We start from the raw sequence: 20,762 nt of genomic DNA, 5'->3' as shown, positions 1-20,762 counted from the left end.
TATTAAATCAATAATATACACTTTAACATAATGTAATTTAAAAGTGTATATTATTGATTGACACAATTTACTAAGAGTTTATTAGTGTGAGATAGCACAAACACTAATATTCTAAAATAAATTCTGGATATTCCTACTTTTCTTCACTAACACAATGTATTGTATGTTAAGATTTATCATCACAATAAATTTCAGAAATTTAGAATAATTGCACATATTCTAATAAAAATTTTAACACTAATGCACATACTTTAACTGCAAACATTAAAATTTTATCTTTCTTATAAGAAATTTTTAAAATGACAGCAACAATAAAAGATATTTTCATGACATATTGCTATATACCTTTTTTTATTAATACCTTTTAACAATCTAACTTTTACTTTCAATTAAACCAAGAGTTTTCTCTTCTTCTGCAATCCACTTCAATGTATCTTCTTTTTCTTTTAAGAATGCTTCTTGTTGTTCTTTTAATTTCTCGTGATATTTTTGCAATTTCTCATTTTTTACTTTCTCGCAATGTTCGCGAGTTAGTCTCCGAAGTTCGCCTTTTCTAGATATTTTCTCTTGCTTTCCGTCTTTTGGTTCTCTGTAAGTGATCTTTAACTCGTGAAGTAACCATTCGAAACGTCGATAGTCCCACTGCCTCAATAGTCTCAGCAGCATGTTACGTTTGTCAATGCAATGAAACAGACTGACTTTAACTACTTTATTCTGAAACAAAATATTTAAATCATTAATGAAATAAAAAGACATATGTTTAAATATAAAAATTTTATGAAATTAAGATATTTTGTACTTTAATTTTGTATTTGTGAAATGAATTAATCAATATTCAAACATTCATAACCAAGTGGCAACTAAATGCATTCCATACTATACAAGTAATTCAACTGAAAGTAATTTCTTCGTATTATTTATGTAAATTTAACTCACAAATATCATTTAACTATTCCTTATTTATGATAATTATAAATAGAAATTCCTCTTAAATTTAATTTATCTAAATCAAACAAACCAAAAATTTGTTGTGTTAGTGATTATTTATGCATCTACCAAATTATCTCCCAATTTTAATGTATTTCTATTCAACAATTGGTTTTAATTTGTAAATCACACCTGTGCTATAATTAAAAGTAGATAACTAGTAATAATTAGTTTCCTTCCAAGCAGTTTACATAAAGGAAAGATTATTATATTAATTTTTATTTCCTAAAATGATTCTGATACTTTGCAATTAAAATATATCTAACAAAGTGGAAATAATTAAAATTAATCATATTAGTTAAATAATTATATAATTAAAATTAACTAATATGATTAATTTTAATTATTTCTATTACATTACACCAGTAGTTCTCAACCTTTCTGAGGCTGCACAACACCATTTATATACCTGTTATTATATAAAGCATTAGAAAATATGAAATTGTCTACGAATAAAGTAATATGTTGGAATAAATTTACAATAAAAACTTAAAATATTTTCTTTTTTTGTGGAACACTCAGCAAGTTTGCAAAAAACAGGTTGAGATCCACTGCATTAATTTAGACATATCTGTCCTGAAAAACTCTGAAAATTGTTTATAAATAAACCAACATTATTATTATTATGTTGCAAATGTCTCACTCAGTTAATATCAGTGTTAAGTGCTATGACACTAATCAAAGCATAGCTACATAAACAAATGTAACATTAAACTTCTGTGTTGTTATTGGTATATGTCTGTATCTAATAACTTCCTAACAATGTGATGTGTTCAATATTGTAGTTTTCTGTAGTGTCATGTATATGTTATTGTTGAGGTTTAACATTTCTGGTCTTTGCATAGTGTACATGGTATGACACCAAAGGAAAAGTGCACAACATGCACAATAAGCACTCTATCCTAACTCCACATTGTCTTATTTCATGAGCGAGTGGAGTGTACTTGTTGATTTATTATTATTATTATTATTATTATAAACAGGGACAGTTTAAAGACAAATTACATTTTAATCACTTTAATAACATATTTTATAGGTCTTCATTTTATAGTATTCAAAAGCTTATTGTTCACATAAGTTAAATTTATCAAACATAAATAAATAAATAAATAAAATAAAATTCATGTAATAAATTTATAATTTTGACTGCAAAATTTTGTACCAGGGATGGAGAGTTGGAGTCAATTTTAAAAAATACCAATGCATATTTTTCCACCAACTCCCATCTCTGCTTTATACATATCTGTGTGAGTTTTTAAATACAGTGGAACCTCGCTTAACAAGCATAATTCGTTCCAGAACCTTACTCGTAATGTGAAACACTCATTAAGCGAAACAATTTTCCCCATGGAAATTAATGTAAAATATGATAATGCATTCCATGCTGAAATAATACTCAAATACCATATTTATTTGCATATAAGATGAGGTTTTCATTCACTTTTCACTGCTTTGAAAACCTAGGTCATCCTATAGGTGCGAGCAAAGGATCCTTTGCGTTTTTGCAATAATTTTTGTGAACCGTGTATAATTCGTGCTGCCATTATAGCAGAGTGCTATCGAGGTCAAGGTGAATGTCGTTTTTAAAGAGATAATCCAAAAATAGCTGGTCACTTAGCAATGATTATAAATGTAGTTATTTCATATTTGTTAAACTAGTATTTTTAATGAATATTTCTACATTCTGAATCATTAAAAGTAAACTTTTTCCTGTCACGTGCATTATAATCTTTTGGTTTTGCTACATGGGTATCAGGTACGTGTAAAAGCATTCTTCAAAAGCTGATAGCAGTTATTCAGGAAATACTGCATTTTAAATTCACTCAACAAATCAGAGGATGATGCTTTGTGGAGTAAGAGTAAAAACAGATGAGAATTGTAATGGAGCTTCGAAGGGCTGAGTCTGAGCATCAAGAAAACATGGTTGTTTGCCTTAATACGTGCATTTGATGATAATTTATTTGTGAGTAAACAAAATAAAATTAGAATCGTATTAATAAATCTAATTTTCTTTATTTTGATCTTTAAAGTCACACCTCATCCTATATGCAAGTAAATATGGTATTTTATGTATAATGTTTATCAAAGAAAATTATACAATATACATTTACATATCGTTACATAACTCTGGATATCTTCTATTTCGAAGTTAAGACAATGAAGAAAATATACATTTTCAAGTCTATGTTTTAATCCATTTTTCACCAACCACAGAAGTAACAGCTAAAAATACATGAAGATGGACTTCACAAAAAAACAAACAGTAAGTAGAAAATTCACATGGTTAAAACGATATCAACGTCAGCCTTTCTATGGAGGATCTGACGTTTTCACATTAAAAACGGAAGTATAATCTTCTTACCATACCATCAAGTCCTTAACATATTTATAACTGGTCTGGCCCTCTAGTGGTGGTTCTGAGTATTCCAATTTCATTCATTTACATATCATTACATAACTCTGGATATCTTCTATTTTGAAGTTAAGACAATGAAGAAAATATACATTTTCAAGTCTATGTTTTAATCCATTTTTCACCAACCACAGAAGTAACAGCTAAAAATACATGAAGATGGACTTCACAAAAAAACAAACAGTAAGTAGAAAATTCACATGGTTAAAACGATATCAACGTCAGCCTTTCTATGGAGGATCTGACGTTTTCACATTAAAAACGGAAGTATAATCTTCTTACCATACCATCAAGTCCTTAACATATTTATAACTGGTCTGGCCCTCTAGTGGTGGTTCTGAGTATTCCAATTTCATTCATTTACATATCATTACATAACTCTGGATATCTTCTATTTTGAAGTTAAGACAATGAAGAAAATATACATTTTCAAGTCTATGTTTTAATCCATTTTTCACCAACCACAGAAGTAACAGCTAAAAATACATGAAGATAGACTTCACAAAAAAACAAACAGTAAGTAGAAAATTCACATGGTTAAAACGATATCAACGTCAGCCTTTCTATGGAGGATCTGACGTTTTCACATTAAAAACGGAAGTATAATCTTCTTACCATACCATCAAGTCCTTAACATATTTATAACTGGTCTGGCCCTCTAGTGGTGGTTCTGAGTATTCCAATTTCATTCATTTACATATCGTTACATAACTCTGGATATCTTCTATTTTGAAGTTAAGACAATGAAGAAAATATACATTTTCAAGTCTATGTTTTAATCCATTTTTCACCAACCACAGAAGTAACAGCTAAAAATACATGAAGATGGACTTCACAAAAAAACAAACAGTAAGTAGAAAATTCACATGGTTAAAACGATATCAACGTCAGCCTTTCTATGGAGGATCTGACGTTTTCACATTAAAAACGGAAGTATAATCTTCTTACCATACCATCAAGTCCTTAACATATTTATAACTGGTCTGGCCCTCTAGTGGTGGTTCTGAGTATTCCAATTTCATTCATTTACATATCATTACATAACTCTGGATATCTTCTATTTTGAAGTTAAGACAATGAAGAAAATATACATTTTCAAGTCTATGTTTTAATCCATTTTTCACCAACCACAGAAGTAACAGCTAAAAATACATGAAGATGGACTTCACAAAAAAACAAACAGTAAGTAGAAAATTCACATGGTTAAAACGATATCAACGTCAGCCTTTCTATGGAGGATCTGACGTTTTCACATTAAAAACGGAAGTATAATCTTCTTACCATACCATCAAGTCCTTAACATATTTATAACTGGTCTGGCCCTCTAGTGGTGGTTCTGAGTATTCCAATTTCATTCATTTACATATCATTACATAACTCTGGATATCTTCTATTTTGAAGTTAAGACAATGAAGAAAATATACATTTTCAAGTCTATGTTTTAATCCATTTTTCACCAACCACAGAAGTAACAGCTAAAAATACATGAAGATGGACTTCACGAAAAAACAAACAGTAAGTAGAAAATTCACATGGTTAAAACGATATCAACGTCAGCCTTTCTATGGAGGATCTGACGTTTTCACATTAAAAACGGAAGTATAATCTTCTTACCATACCATCAAGTCCTTAACATATTTATAACTGGTCTGGCCCTCTAGTGGTGGTTCTGAGTATTCCAATTTCATTCATTTACATATCATTACATAACTCTGGATATCTTCTATTTTGAAGTTAAGACAATGAAGAAAATATACATTTTCAAGTCTATGTTTTAATCCATTTTTCACCAACCACAGAAGTAACAGCTAAAAATACATGAAGATGAACTTCACAAAAAAACAAACAGTAAGTAGAAAATTCACATGGTTAAAACGATATCAACGTCAGCCTTTCTATGGAGGATCTGACGTTTTCACATTAAAAACGGAAGTATAATCTTCTTACCATACCATCAAGTCCTTAACATATTTATAACTGGTCTGGCCCTCTAGTGGTGGTTCTGAGTATTCCAATTTCATTCATTTACATATCATTACATAACTCTGGATATCTTCTATTTTGAAGTTAAGACAATGAAGAAAATATACATTTTCAAGTCTATGTTTTAATCCATTTTTCACCAACCACAGAAGTAACAGCTAAAAATACATGAAGATGGACTTCACAAAAAAACAAACAGTAAGTAGAAAATTCACATGGTTAAAACGATATCAACGTCAGCCTTTCTATGGAGGATCTGACGTTTTCACATTAAAAACGGAAGTATAATCTTCTTACCATACCATCAAGTCCTTAACATATTTATAACTGGTCTGGCCCTCTAGTGGTGGTTCTGAGTATTCCAATTTCATTCATTTACATATCATTACATAACTCTGGATATCTTCTATTTTGAAGTTAAGACAATGAAGAAAATATACATTTTCAAGTCTATGTTTTAATCCATTTTTCACCAACCACAGAAGTAACAGCTAAAAATACATGAAGATGGACTTCACAAAAAAACAAACAGTAAGTAGAAAATTCACATGGTTAAAACGATATCAACGTCAGCCTTTCTATGGAGGATCTGACGTTTTCACATTAAAAACGGAAGTATAATCTTCTTACCATACCATCAAGTCCTTAACATATTTATAACTGGTCTGGCCCTCTAGTGGTGGTTCTGAGTATTCCAATTTCATTCATTTACATATCATTACATAACTCTGGATATCTTCTATTTTGAAGTTAAGACAATGAAGAAAATATACATTTTCAAGTCTATGTTTTAATCCATTTTTCACCAACCACAGAAGTAACAGCTAAAAATACATGAAGATAGACTTCACAAAAAAACAAACAGTAAGTAGAAAATTCACATGGTTAAAACGATATCAACGTCAGCCTTTCTATGGAGGATCTGACGTTTTCACATTAAAAACGGAAGTATAATCTTCTTACCATACCATCAAGTCCTTAACATATTTATAACTGGTCTGGCCCTCTAGTGGTGGTTCTGAGTATTCCAATTTCATTCATTTACATATCATTACATAACTCTGGATATCTTCTATTTTGAAGTTAAGACAATGAAGAAAATATACATTTTCAAGTCTATGTTTTAATCCATTTTTCACCAACCACAGAAGTAACAGCTAAAAATACATGAAGATGGACTTCACAAAAAAACAAACAGTAAGTAGAAAATTCACATGGTTAAAACGATATCAACGTCAGCCTTTCTATGGAGGATCTGACGTTTTCACATTAAAAACGGAAGTATAATCTTCTTACCATACCATCAAGTCCTTAACATATTTATAACTGGTCTGGCCCTCTAGTGGTGGTTCTGAGTATTCCAATTTCATTCATTTACATATCATTACATAACTCTGGATATCTTCTATTTTGAAGTTAAGACAATGAAGAAAATATACATTTTCAAGTCTATGTTTTAATCCATTTTTCACCAACCACAGAAGTAACAGCTAAAAATACATGAAGATGGACTTCACAAAAAAACAAACAGTAAGTAGAAAATTCACATGGTTAAAACGATATCAACGTCAGCCTTTCTATGGAGGATCTGACGTTTTCACATTAAAAACGGAAGTATAATCTTCTTACCATACCATCAAGTCCTTAACATATTTATAACTGGTCTGGCCCTCTAGTGGTGGTTCTGAGTATTCCAATTTCATTCATTTACATATCATTACATAACTCTGGATATCTTCTATTTTGAAGTTAAGACAATGAAGAAAATATACATTTTCAAGTCTATGTTTTAATCCATTTTTCACCAACCACAGAAGTAACAGCTAAAAATACATGAAGATGAACTTCACAAAAAAACAAACAGTAAGTAGAAAATTCACATGGTTAAAACGATATCAACGTCAGCCTTTCTATGGAGGATCTGACGTTTTCACATTAAAAACGGAAGTATAATCTTCTTACCATACCATCAAGTCCTTAACATATTTATAACTGGTCTGGCCCTCTAGTGGTGGTTCTGAGTATTCCAATTTCATTCATTTACATATCATTACATAACTCTGGATATCTTCTATTTTGAAGTTAAGACAATGAAGAAAATATACATTTTCAAGTCTATGTTTTAATCCATTTTTCACCAACCACAGAAGTAACAGCTAAAAATACATGAAGATGAACTTCACAAAAAAACAAACAGTAAGTAGAAAATTCACATGGTTAAAACGATATCAACGTCAGCCTTTCTATGGAGGATCTGACGTTTTCACATTAAAAACGGAAGTATAATCTTCTTACCATACCATCAAGTCCTTAACATATTTATAACTGGTCTGGCCCTCTAGTGGTGGTTCTGAGTATTCCAATTTCATTCATTTACATATCATTACATAACTCTGGATATCTTCTATTTTGAAGTTAAGACAATGAAGAAAATATACATTTTCAAGTCTATGTTTTAATCCATTTTTCACCAACCACAGAAGTAACAGCTAAAAATACATGAAGATGGACTTCACAAAAAAACAAACAGTAAGTAGAAAATTCACATGGTTAAAACGATATCAACGTCAGCCTTTCTATGGAGGATCTGACGTTTTCACATTAAAAACGGAAGTATAATCTTCTTACCATACCATCAAGTCCTTAACATATTTATAACTGGTCTGGCCCTCTAGTGGTGGTTCTGAGTATTCCAATTTCATTCATTTACATATCATTACATAACTCTGGATATCTTCTATTTTGAAGTTAAGACAATGAAGAAAATATACATTTTCAAGTCTATGTTTTAATCCATTTTTCACCAACCACAGAAGTAACAGCTAAAAATACATGAAGATGAACTTCACGAAAAAACAAACAGTAAGTACAAAATTCACAGATCCTCCATAGAAAGGCTGACGTTGATATCGTTTTAACCATGTGAATTTTCTACTTATTGTTTGTTTTTTCGTGAAGTTCATCTTCATGTATTTTTAGCTGTTACTTCTGTGGTAGGTGAAAAATGGATTAAAACATAGACTTGAAAATGTATATTTTCTTCATTGTCTTAACTTCGACAATGTACATTGTTAAGAAGCGTGAATCATCAACCTCTTTTCTTCTAGCATGGAATGAACCAACCTGAAATGTGAATTCGATTTGCAGAAAACAAAAAAACAAATTACAGATAATAGCAAGATGGAGCATGCGCACAATCTGGGATTTCCCCTCTTCTCGTCACTCGTTATGTAAAATGTTGCTCGTTAAGTGAGTCATTTTTTAAAATTTAATTTGCTCGTTATGCGAATCACTTGTTATGTGAGGTTCCACTGTACTATATTTTGAATTGATTGTATATTTATAGTTCTTTTTTTTAAAATATTAACTTTTCATTTTGTTTTAAACTGTAATGTCTAGAAAAGATATGTGCATATTTTACTAAAGAAATAAACAGAAATTTGTCTGTAGAACAGATTTTAATGATTGTACCAATGCAATTTATACTAAAAATTATGAAATTAATTACTTTGTAATTCTTGAAGTAATCATGAAAACATTTAAGTAACAAAAATCATTGCAGCAGTTAAAAAATTACAAATTCTGCTTACCCTGGGATGCTCCTTAAAGGTTCTTGCCAATATTCTTACTTTTACAGTTAATAAAGCAACTGAGAAAAAATTTAAATGTATTATTAAACAAAATTCAAATTTCCATGTACTGTTAACAAATTAAATATTTATTTATATATAAATAATAAATAATATAAATACAAAAAAATTTATCTTCTTTCTTTAATGTTTTAAACATAAGTCATTAGCAAAAATAATTATAATATATTTGATATTGTATAGGATTCTATAATATAAATTATATAAAGCATGGCATAAATAAATCTAACAACATAATTATTGTTACATAAATCACAGTAACACAAAAAATACAGTATATATTCATAATTTTATTAACTTTACACTGTACTTAATACTTACTACTGTATTAATAATTATGTACAGGTACTTAGTAATAACTAATAATTAAAAGTGGAAGAACTTTATTAGTACAGTACTTATGTTAGGGTAACAAGAACTTGCATTTTCTATTATTATATTCTTTGAATAGTGTAAGAAATGCAATTTATGAACCAAATAAGAAGTTCATTTATTAAAAATATTCACAATAGTAACAATTTTTAAAAATATTCTTACATTTAATTTATGAATATTTAAGAAGACATCTTTCTTGTGCTAATTTAATATTTATTTAGAAATAAATAATACTCTGAGAAATTTTATAATATTTATAGTTTATATCATTTTTTTCAACATTAGAATTTGAAATTGTTTAAAAAAAATGTAAATAAATAAAATTCATTACTCTCAAAACTGCAAACTTGAAATGCATTAATATACCAGGTTGGATAAAAAGTTTCCAAATTATCCAAGAAATACTTGTAACTGCATGACTACTCTACAAAGTCTCTCCATGAAGTGTGATGCATTTGTCTCATCAGAACTCCAGCCTTGCAAAAATCTCATCCAGTGTGTCACACCACTTCTGTATAATTCTCATCATCATCATCATCAACAAGAAAATGTTATTATTTCAGGCGTTTTCAATGCTGGGAAAATATGGAAATTGGATGGTACCATATCAGGTAATATGGTGGATGTCCTAATGTTTCAATTGTCTGGAGGGTCTGGTGTGCCTTGAAACTGGATGTGTCCTCCCTCTTAACGGAAGATGAATCCTTTCCTATCTTCTTCAATTTTTTTTTTTCAACTGCATCATTTAATTGTCTCAACAGTGGCATGTAATAGTCACTCTTGTTTGTCCTCCCATTCTTCAAAAATCAATGAACAGTACTCCTTTTGTCCTGAAATATTGAGGCCATAACCTTGCCAGTCAATGGCTATGTTTGAAATTTCTTTAGAGGTGAAGGATTGTCCTACTTCTTTTTAAAACTGTACCTTTGTTTCAGAGTCAAAATGATGCACATAAGTTTAATCTTGGATGATGAGATAATTCAGGAAGTCTTCTTTGTTAGTTTTCAGCCACTGCAAATGAGATTGTGCCAACACTTCTCAAGTACATTTCTGATCAACTGTTAGTCTGTGGGAACCCAGTGTTCTGAAACTTTTCTTCTGTCCAATTTGTCATGGAAAACAGATTTCACACGTTCATATGATTTCCCACTACATCTGAAATGAATCACAATGTCACACAAAAATCCTGCAGGGTAGTATCATTGACTTCTGTGACATTCATTCTAACATTTGCTGTTCTTGACCATCCAGAACACACTTCAATCTGAGATGGAATGGGAATCACTTTTGAATTCAGCTAACCAAAATTTCACTTGTATGCTGGATAAAGCAGACTCTTGCAATGCTGTCTGCATGTTGGCATGGATGTCTTTTGTCAACATTCTTTTTTGAAGCAGTATTGGATGATGGCAGTGCACCAAACATTCTCATTGCATAAGATCTTCACAGCTTGCTTACTAGTGCACTCTGTTGACTGTCTGTTAATAATGTAAGTAGAAAAATAAAAATTACAGATATATACTGTGGAAAATCCAAATATGGACTGTATGACTTTTGTTTCATTTGCATTACTTCCTCCTGATTAGGGTAAAACTTTTCATCCAAGCCTCATACATACCTCGTATATAAATATACAATGAAATGAAAACATAAAAAAGTCAAAGATAAAAAATATAATACACTTAAAAAATATATTCTTTATCAAATTAAACACAAAAACAAAATTAAATTGTAGGAAAAATATACATATACAGTTTATTATGTATAAAAGTAATGTCAATTACTACAATAGAAATCAAAATTTCTATGAAAGTAAAGTATTAAGTTAAAATTCTTAATTCATTTCTTTAAATTTTAATTGCAATGATTTATATATCTTCCATAGGATTTGATTTTGTTTTCATAAATTATAATCAAGAATATTTTTTGAGTAAAAATCTTATCTTTTGGAGCATATACTTTTATAAATAAACAACAACTAACCCATTATACATAAAGTAAGACACCAACCAATGTCGAATTATTGGGCTAGAAAACGACTATAGCAATATTAATAATTTTAAGATAATTTGATACTAGAGTTAGGTGTTAGTTATTATCTTAAAATTATTAATATTGCTATAGCCTTTTTCTAGCCTGATAATTTGGCATTGGTTGGTGCATATACTTTTATAGTAAAATATATAATTTTAATTCAAAATGAAATTCAAACTGTTTTTATAGTGATATAAAATAGTAGTGAAGATATTTTACATACTTTAAATATAGTTTTTAAGATCAGTTATTTGTATTTTGTTATTTAACTTTTAGACATTAGTTTATATGAAGCAAAAATAAAATCTTCTAATAATTATTGAAATATTAAACAAATTTAGTACTTACTCCTTGCTTCTGGAGAAGTAACATCTGTTGCATGTCTTTGACATCTACTTAAAAACTCTTCCATAATTAATTTGTTAATTTCCTTCTAAAATATTAAATATTTTATATTTAGTTAAGTGAATTAAGTTGACTTAATATTGATAATGATTTAATATTGCACTCTTGGCTAATTCCAACCAATTTTATTATTTTTCTACTAAATGTTTCACCCAAAAACAAAAAGAAATCCTAGATTACTTTCTAGAAACATGATAAATTTGTAAAAATTATGTACTACAGACATATTAATTTTTACAAATATACACAGTGAAAACTGCTTAGGCAACCACCTGCATTCGATGGGCACCTGTCAGCGGGCAAAAATTTCTGGCATGGAATACTTTATACACCGAGTCTTCGTATAAGTTACCCATATTAAACGACCACCTGTGTAACGCGGGCATTGATTTTTGGTCTGAAACAACATACAACTGTAATAAGCGACAACTTCCGCGAATATATCTGGTCTAAACTCTTGTTTGAACTCACCTTGGGCACTTCTCCCACCCTTGAAATTAGGTACAGCTGTTAATGAATTAGTCTAGCAACAAAGGAAATTCATTTCAGATTGTTTGAAATTGTCCAAAAAACGAAAATGCAAAGTGCTGTCATTAGAAGATCATGTTAAAGTTATCAGAGAAAGTGAAAATGGTTTATCACAACGGCAATTTAGCAGCGAAGTTTAACTGTGGGAAAACAAAACTTATTTTACCGTAGACCTACAGTATTTTCCTTAGGGGTATTGTTCATGATACAATTAATTGGCTGATCTCATTGTTTGATAAAATTTATTTTATTTATTAATTTTTTTTAAAGCTTATATACAGTACATGTGCAATAAATAGTTTCTGTATCAACCTACCTTATTTCCATGATATTTTTAGAAAAATAATATCCAAGTAATTTTCGCATGCAAAATATTCAAAAAAACAATAAACACATTAATGCGAAAAATCAGTTTTACAGGCAACTTTCCTTTTTTGATTCTGCAATTGTCCAAGAACAATCGCAGAATGTAATGAAATTGTATTATGAGAAAAAATAATAAAATTGTTTTATTATTAATTAATAATTTTTCTTATTGTACTTAAGAAAATATTAAATATTAAAAAAATATTTTAACTTTAAAAATACTGTAAGATTAAACTAACAAAAACCATTCAAAGGGATGGAGAGATACGATATGCTTGTATATTGATAACGTAATACGTGTAACTGAGAAGCGAACGAAAAGAACAGAGTTGAATTTATTACATTAAGAAAAAGAAAGTGTGCATTACAATCAAGAAAATGTGAGTATTGTATTAATCTTTAAAATATTGGTATTAAATCTGTCTTATAAAATCATGACAACTCCTGTAAAAATAGAGTTATGCGATAAGAATAAAATACAATACAAATATAGCTCTATCATTGAAAAAATTCGCTTATTTTTGCTCACCTCAAGTTTTGCCTAGTGGAAATGGCTAAAAAGTGCGTAAAATACGTACGGAAATATGGTATTACAGCACCACCTATATTGGACGACCACCTGTCTAAAAGACCACTTTTTGAAGGAACAGTGAGTGGTCACCATAGACAGGTTTTACTGTACTTCAAATGACTCTTAACTTTTAAATGTTCCAGAGTTTGAATGCTAAATTTGAGAAAAATTCAATCCAGAGTTCAAACAATGCTTCTATATTCAAACTGTGCATCCAGTGAAAAAATACACTCATTGCTTAAATGCAATCTGTTGTACACCCAAGTCATCTCTTGTTATCACTGTAAAAGCATCCATGCATTATTCATATATATATATAAAACCAAATACATCAAAAATAAAGTAGAAAGTAAATACAATGAAACCTCCTTTAATTAATGGACACTCCTGAATAATGGACATTTTTACAATCCCCAGACTCTTCAAATAGGACATCTATTATATTTACCTCTAAATAGCAGATGCTGTTGTCCATAACCTACCTTACAAAAACACAAAGTCCCACCTCCAATATTCTGAAAGAATTGATCACGTATGAAATATTTTAAAACTAAAACAAAGATTCAGTTCAAATACCTTTCAGGGAATGAATTTTGACCATAGGTGTCAAATAAAGACTGGCTTAAAATAGTAATAGGGGAGGAGGGAGGGTTGTAAAACCTGAACAATATTCATTATCTATTAGAGAAGACTAATCTGGTTAAGTTGTCAATTACCATTTATACATATTAATGTCTTAATACTTCTATCTTATTATTGGAATTAAGCTAACAGTACCAAGAAATGATAAACTTTTCCAAAGTTATCAACAGCATTTATTTGGTGAAAGTTCAAAGATCATGTTACAAAGACAATTTGCCAACCACTTTAAAGTTTAGGAAGACATTCTGTTCTCTCACATATATGATCTTAACAGCTTTGTAGTGGCTAAAGTAATTTTTAATAAATCATTTATTGAAAAAAGCAAAAATGTTCGAAAAATTAACCTACTCAATAACTACAACATAGACAAATCACTATATTGATTTTTATTAGTCACTTAGATCATAAATGACACTATAAATGCAAGACTACTGAATACTATATAGACTGTTAAATGATTTTCAATACATGATACTTTATAACTTTGAACAATATTTAAAAGAACAATTAAAGAATATAGAAGATTTAAAATATTCAATAAAAATTGCAAACGATGTAATTAATAGATTAAACAAAACTGATAGAATGATAAACTCAGATGTAAAAAACATGTACCCAAATATACATTGGGATTTAATAGAGTAGTTTAAAAAGTTTAGAGGATTGGCTTATAGCATTAATTAAATTTGCATATATTAATAATTATTTTCAAATTGATAAATACAGTGGGTGATTAGTTAACGAATATAATCTGTTTTAAGACTATATTCACTCTCCGAATTGTTCATTAACTGATTATTGATTTACCATAGGTTTTTATGGGAATTTGATAATTTATTCTGGATACTCCAAAACAAAAAAATATATACTTTCTTACTACGTTTACTTATATGTAATAATAAAAATACATATATACACAGTCTTATATTTTTATTAGTCATGTTTTTTCCATTTGTGGGGGGTTAAAGAATCTGTCTAATGTCGATTGCTTTTCTCTCTTCAGGATTTTTCAGAAGTAATTAATAGTGTTGTAATTGTACAGATACCCAATCCTATTAACCTCAACCTTGTTTGGGTGCCATTCTAAGACTTGTTTCTGACATCCTCCCACTTCTTCAAAAGGTGTTTAATACAGATATCAGCATTAATCCTCTTTTTTCAGAAGAAAATATATCTCGCCGAGTTTCTTGGCATTCTTGTCATCAGATCAGTTTCAGGTTCCATTATGAGCTCTTCAATGTTCTTTATTTCTCAGATGTGATTTTTGTTACTTCTTAAGCAGCTTGAGTCTTCTTGATTATACTGTATCTTTCTTAGATAAGATTGAACTGTGGCCTACTGTAGAGCTGTTCAAGCCATACTGCCCAGCAACATCAGACATCTTCTGCCCACTCTCTACCTTTGCTATTATACTCTCACCTTTCGAAAAGAAAAACTGACGTAAAACTTAATGCATGCCTGTCCAATGGTCTCGCGAATACTATAAAAAAATTGTTTCTGTCAGAAAAATAAAAGGCTGGAATTACAAGGGAAAGTTTCAAAGTTCGGATGAATACCATCCGATCAGTACATACCGGGTTGAGCATTCATGTCAACGTCTCCCGCACTCCAAACAGTTTTGAATTGTTGTCTGAAGACAAGACCAATTGGTATTCATTATTTTATGTTGCTTCTTCTTGTGTTTGTTCTGTGAGGTGTTCATTATCTGAACATGTGTTCATTGTTTGAACATAAAAATCTTTCGCGAAAGTGTTCGTTATATGATTTATTCGTTAACCGATCACCCACTGTACTACAGATGACAAAGATGACAATAGCATGGAATCAAAAATGGGTTCAAAACTAGCTGAAATAGTGATGGAATTTGATGAATTATTAAATAATACTAAATAACTTACTATATGCTAAATACTTAATAATTTAAAATACTTTTAATAAATAATATTTCCACAATATATCTAGTAATAATTTTATTGAAACTTTCATCTTTTATAATTATAATAATTTTTTAATACCTGAGATGCAGTAGACAAAGTAAAAATTTTCTTAACATCTTCATTTGCACTAAAAAATAAAGAAATGATTAACCTAAGTGAAAAACTTACATGTAATCTTGATTATATTATATTAATACTACTAACATTTTAAGTTGTTCTGACAGCTCAAAACCAGATTTAGGAGTTGAAGGATCAAGTGATGGTAAAGTCAGATCTAAATCACCTAAAAGAAATTTCTCATTTTCTACATACAATTTCAGAAAAGTTAAATTAAATATATATATATAATTAATTAATTAATTAAAAATTATAAGGCAATTATGACTATTCAAAAAAGTAAATAATCATAACAACAAATAAAAAAAATCATTCTTTTTTTATTAATATGTAAGTATTTATAATTGTGCCATGGCCAGAGGAAAAAATTTTTAACGTTTTACATATTAAGAATGAGAGCTTCCAATGAAAAGTCAACTCCACTGTAAGACTGTTAAGTTTCCAAGGTGTAAAAGGGATGAAATATGAAGAATTTTTTGTATTCTTCAAATATTTTGTGAATTTTTTATAATCATAATAATTGTCTTATAATTATCAGGAAAACTGGAATATGACCTCATATATTAATTCATAAATGTAAATATATACTTTGTTCTGTTTGTAAAATTATTACTTTTCAAAATTTTGATTGACTATTATACCAAATATTTTTTACACCATATTTTTTTTTGGTATATAAATGATAACTGCTTCCAAAACTCAAAATAATTTACTGATGACAGAGATCTGCTCTCCTAATGATGCTAGGGCCTCTGATAAATCACTCCTTTGGCAGTTGAGTTTGCAGCAATGGAAGCTTAATTGGCTCTTTAGCTTACCTGCCAGGTATGGGGTTTTTGTTAATGGAAACTTGAGCAATTTTCCTTAACACAAAAAAAAATCTTTTATGCTGTCCATTGTGAATTCAACCACGCCCACAATGGGGAACAGCAGGATAGTGACTGATGGATCAAACATATCCACATTGACAAATCCTCAGAATATCAGCATTATCAACAACTTAATACCAGTTTCTTCAACCAAAATGTTAAGACTTTAGAAGTCATTTCTGTTAATGACAACAAAGTCAGAAGACAAGAGGACACAAAAAATGCTATAACAGATCATTTCAGTTAAACAAAACTTGACCCACACACAAAAACATGCCTTGTACATAGTCTGCTAGAAAGGAGTAAGTTGGTTGTCATGGATTGCTGTTTTGTATTTTGAAAGTAAAGTATTTGTAAAAAATACAATTTTTAAGCATTGCTTTTAGTTTTTATAATTGTGATCTCTTTATGATATATTATACATTATAAACTAACCTGATATTTGCAAAAGTATTTATCTATTCAAATGTAATCTTTACCACTTCAAAATGACTATCACAGAATATATTGTTTGTAGGGTTTTAGTATAAGAGCACTATTAGACCAAATACCACTACAAGTATTGGTAGTACCATAACCATTTACAGCAGCAATCTGTATCATCAACATACATTTACACTTTGTAGTTAGGCAAGGGAGGATCTGTCAGATTTGGCCATCGTCCATCAGATTGGCATACACTTAATTTTTTTTTATTTCTTCTTTGAAACCGTGTTTTGTTGATTGTTGGACTACGAACCCAAAGTTGAGTTTTAATTAAACACTTGGCTTATTTCCATCTTTATTTAGTATCTGAAAGGATTTGTTGCTTTAGACAGAATTTTCTGACTTCATAGTATTTAGAACAGGTTAAAAGTATGTGATGGATCTTAAGAGAAGATCTTACAATTTCAGATAGTAAATCTTGCTAGATGTAAAAATCACTTTAATCTTAATAGGTTGATTTTTCACACAGCTAGTCCAAGTTAAGTTACACAAGACTTTATTGCATTAAACTTTTAAAGCATATATTTACATCAAATGCATTTTGGGCTAACATAACTTTATAGCCCCTCTTCAGTGCTAATAAGAACAAGAGTAAAATAATAAGTCACGACATTATTGTGGTAAGCTCTAATATTCACATAACACAATTTGCATATTTACTTGCATGACAATGTAGAAACAATTTGATACCCCGGAATATGCTTTTAAACAAATTTTCAGTATAAATACAGCAAATCATTGCGACATACGTATTACAGTAGAGCATTGTTTATCCGAATCAATTGCGGACTGGGGTTGTTTGGATAACTTATTTTTCGGATAACCGATTATGTACAAAAAAAAAAAAAAAAAATTAACCCATCCCATGTTGAAATTTTTCTCCATTGCGTGTCATTTCGCATTGAATTTTCATCAATTTTAAACCTAACAAAAATTTTTATAATAATAATTGTGGCTATTGTATCGTTAAAAATTATTTCTTTATTTTGTACAAACAAAATAAATATATTGAAAAATATAAAAACAAAAAAATTTATACTTTAGAAGTTAATCTAGTATCAAAAACGTTCGATTCAGCACGACACAGTCTGACTGGAAAGCTTTCAGTTAACCGACTTTCCGTGGATCGACTTTCAGATAAACAACGCTCTACTGTAGTTACAATTTTAAAATCTTAAAAATTAAAATTGACTAAATTAACCTGTACATGTACAATTCATGTGAAAATTTCATACAATTTTTAAATAAGACAAATTCAAACTTACTTTATTATAAAATCCACTTTAGTATTCACTTATTTCAGTTTCTATACGGCGATTATGTAGGTGTTCACAACAATAAATTTGGCTCGCAAAAGTCCACTATAAGTGTTGTACAGTTATATTACACTTTTATCAATTACATTAATGGAATAATTAAATGTTATTTACTTAAAAAAATGAATTAAAGAACATGAGGCAGCTCTACACCTCAAATATAACCATTCCCTTGGTATAAACATTCAATCATTAATAATTGCAAAATCAATAAAAATAAAATAAAAATATTATATACAGAAAAAGATATCTACAAACGAAAATTTAAAGAACATGTAGAAATCATAAAACAACTTAGTGACAAACTTGTAAACATTTCAGATGACATGATCATCAATACGAGATGGTATCAGATAATAGAGGGTGTACCATTATAAATATGACAAAACTTGTTCAATTACCTCTTTTTCCTACGTTTGTATTACTTAAAATTTTAATGTAATCGTGAACGTTTAATTCTAGGTGTTGCAATGTATAAGTATCATATTATTAAAATAGTAAGTAACATTTAATTATTCCATTAATATAATTGATAAAAGTGTAATATAACTGTACAACACTTATAGTGTACTTTTGCAAACCAAATCTGTTGTTGTGAACATCTATGTAACTGCCGTATAGAAACTGAAATAAGTGAATACTAAAGTAGATTTTATAATAAAGATTGAATTTTGTCTTATTTAAAAATTGTATGAAATTTTCACATGAATTGTACATGTACAGGTTAATTTAGTCAATTTTAATTTTTAATGTTTTAAAATTAATACGTGCGTTGCAATAATTTACTGTATTTATACTGAAAATTTGTTTAAAAGTGTATTCCGGGGTTTCAAATTGTTTCTACATGTAAGTAAATATGCAAATTGTATGTAAATATTAGAACTTACCACAATAATGCCATGACTTATTATTTTACTCCTGTTCTTATTAACAGTGAAGAGGGGTTATAAAGTTATGTTAGCCCAAAATGCATTTGATGTAAACATACGTATTAAAAGTTTAATGCAATAAAGTCTTTTGTCACTTAACTTGGACTAGCTGTGTGAAAAGTCAACCTATCAGGATTAAAGTGATTTTTGAATCTATCAACATTATACAGCACCCATACCATGTATATTAAATTTTAATGGCTCATGTTCAAAGGATAAAAATTTTATAGGAAAATACTAACCAGCCACATCAATAGGATTGACTTTCCTTACTCTTTCCCACGTAAAAGGTAAAAATTCTGGAGTTGGCCAATTTAAAAACTTTCGCCCTCGAAAACTTATCACAAATGGAGTATAAATATTGTTCAGAATACACACTTTTCCTGTTAAATAGTTTCTCTTTGGTAATAAGATTATATCAGAATTGTGTACTGACTTTCTAACATTAACGTTTAAAAAATTGAATGATTTCGGCGGTAACACGCGAAACAACTTCGCCGCCATCTTTTCTGCAATGGTCATCCAAGAAAGTTGCCAGATCTTTTACGAACGCCATCTAGCGTTCGAGAATCTGCAATTTTTGGACAAATCCTTTAGATATTTAAAATATGTTTTAAGCGGTTTTCGAGGGTGCGGAATTTAATATTTTGTCCATTTTTCGCGAAATGGATTTGTTAGCAGATCACCATTCGGCAGTGAATGAAACAGTTTGTTAGTGCTAACATTAGAAAAAAACATTAGGAAACACGATATCTTAAAAAAATTAAGATAATAGCGAGGTTGAAGCCGAAGTTTTAAACGCGAAAACGTGTACGTCGGACGTTCAGCGCCGTTTCCTGTAAGCCTAGAAGTTTGACAATGGTGTTTGGAAAGTCAGTGGAATCATGCTCGACATTCTAAACGCCATTGTCAAACTTCTAGGCTTACAGGAAAGCGGCGCTGAACGTCCGACGTACACGTTTTCGAGTTTAAAACTTCGGCCTCAACCTCGCTATTGTATTTTCAATTGGTATCTACTTGACCAATGAAATTGTACCATTTCGTACCATTCGATTTTCGCGATAAACATGACAATGGTAGTCTAAACTACATCTTCGAGTTGTTGGTTTAGTTTAGTTTACTCCTGTAGAGACCTTAATTTGAAATTAAAATTC

General features: G+C 29.5%; 1 protein-coding gene across 1 annotated transcript; it reads right to left on the bottom strand.

The window, feature by feature from the left end:
- Positions 1-332: 332 nt before the first annotated feature.
- bonsai (28S ribosomal protein S15, mitochondrial) lies at positions 333-20,133 on the bottom strand. The gene is made up of 6 exons (XM_067285778.1): positions 19,851-20,133; positions 16,096-16,174; positions 15,970-16,018; positions 11,791-11,875; positions 8,974-9,032; positions 333-714 (listed from the first exon to the last, which is right to left on the bottom strand). The coding sequence occupies exons 1-6, from the start codon at positions 20,128-20,130 to the stop codon at positions 373-375; spliced, it is 894 nt and encodes a 297-aa protein (XP_067141879.1). The 5' UTR covers positions 20,131-20,133; the 3' UTR covers positions 333-372.
- Between the last annotated feature and the right edge of the window lie 629 nt (positions 20,134-20,762).

Source organism: Centruroides vittatus, unplaced genomic scaffold (assembly GCF_030686945.1).
Source record: "Centruroides vittatus isolate TY-2023 unplaced genomic scaffold, ASM3068694v2 scaffold_2979, whole genome shotgun sequence".
In the NCBI taxonomy this organism is placed as follows: Eukaryota; Metazoa; Arthropoda; class Arachnida; order Scorpiones; family Buthidae; genus Centruroides; species Centruroides vittatus.
The sequence above is the reverse complement of the archived record's forward strand: the minus strand, read 5'-3'. Positions and strand labels throughout refer to the sequence as shown.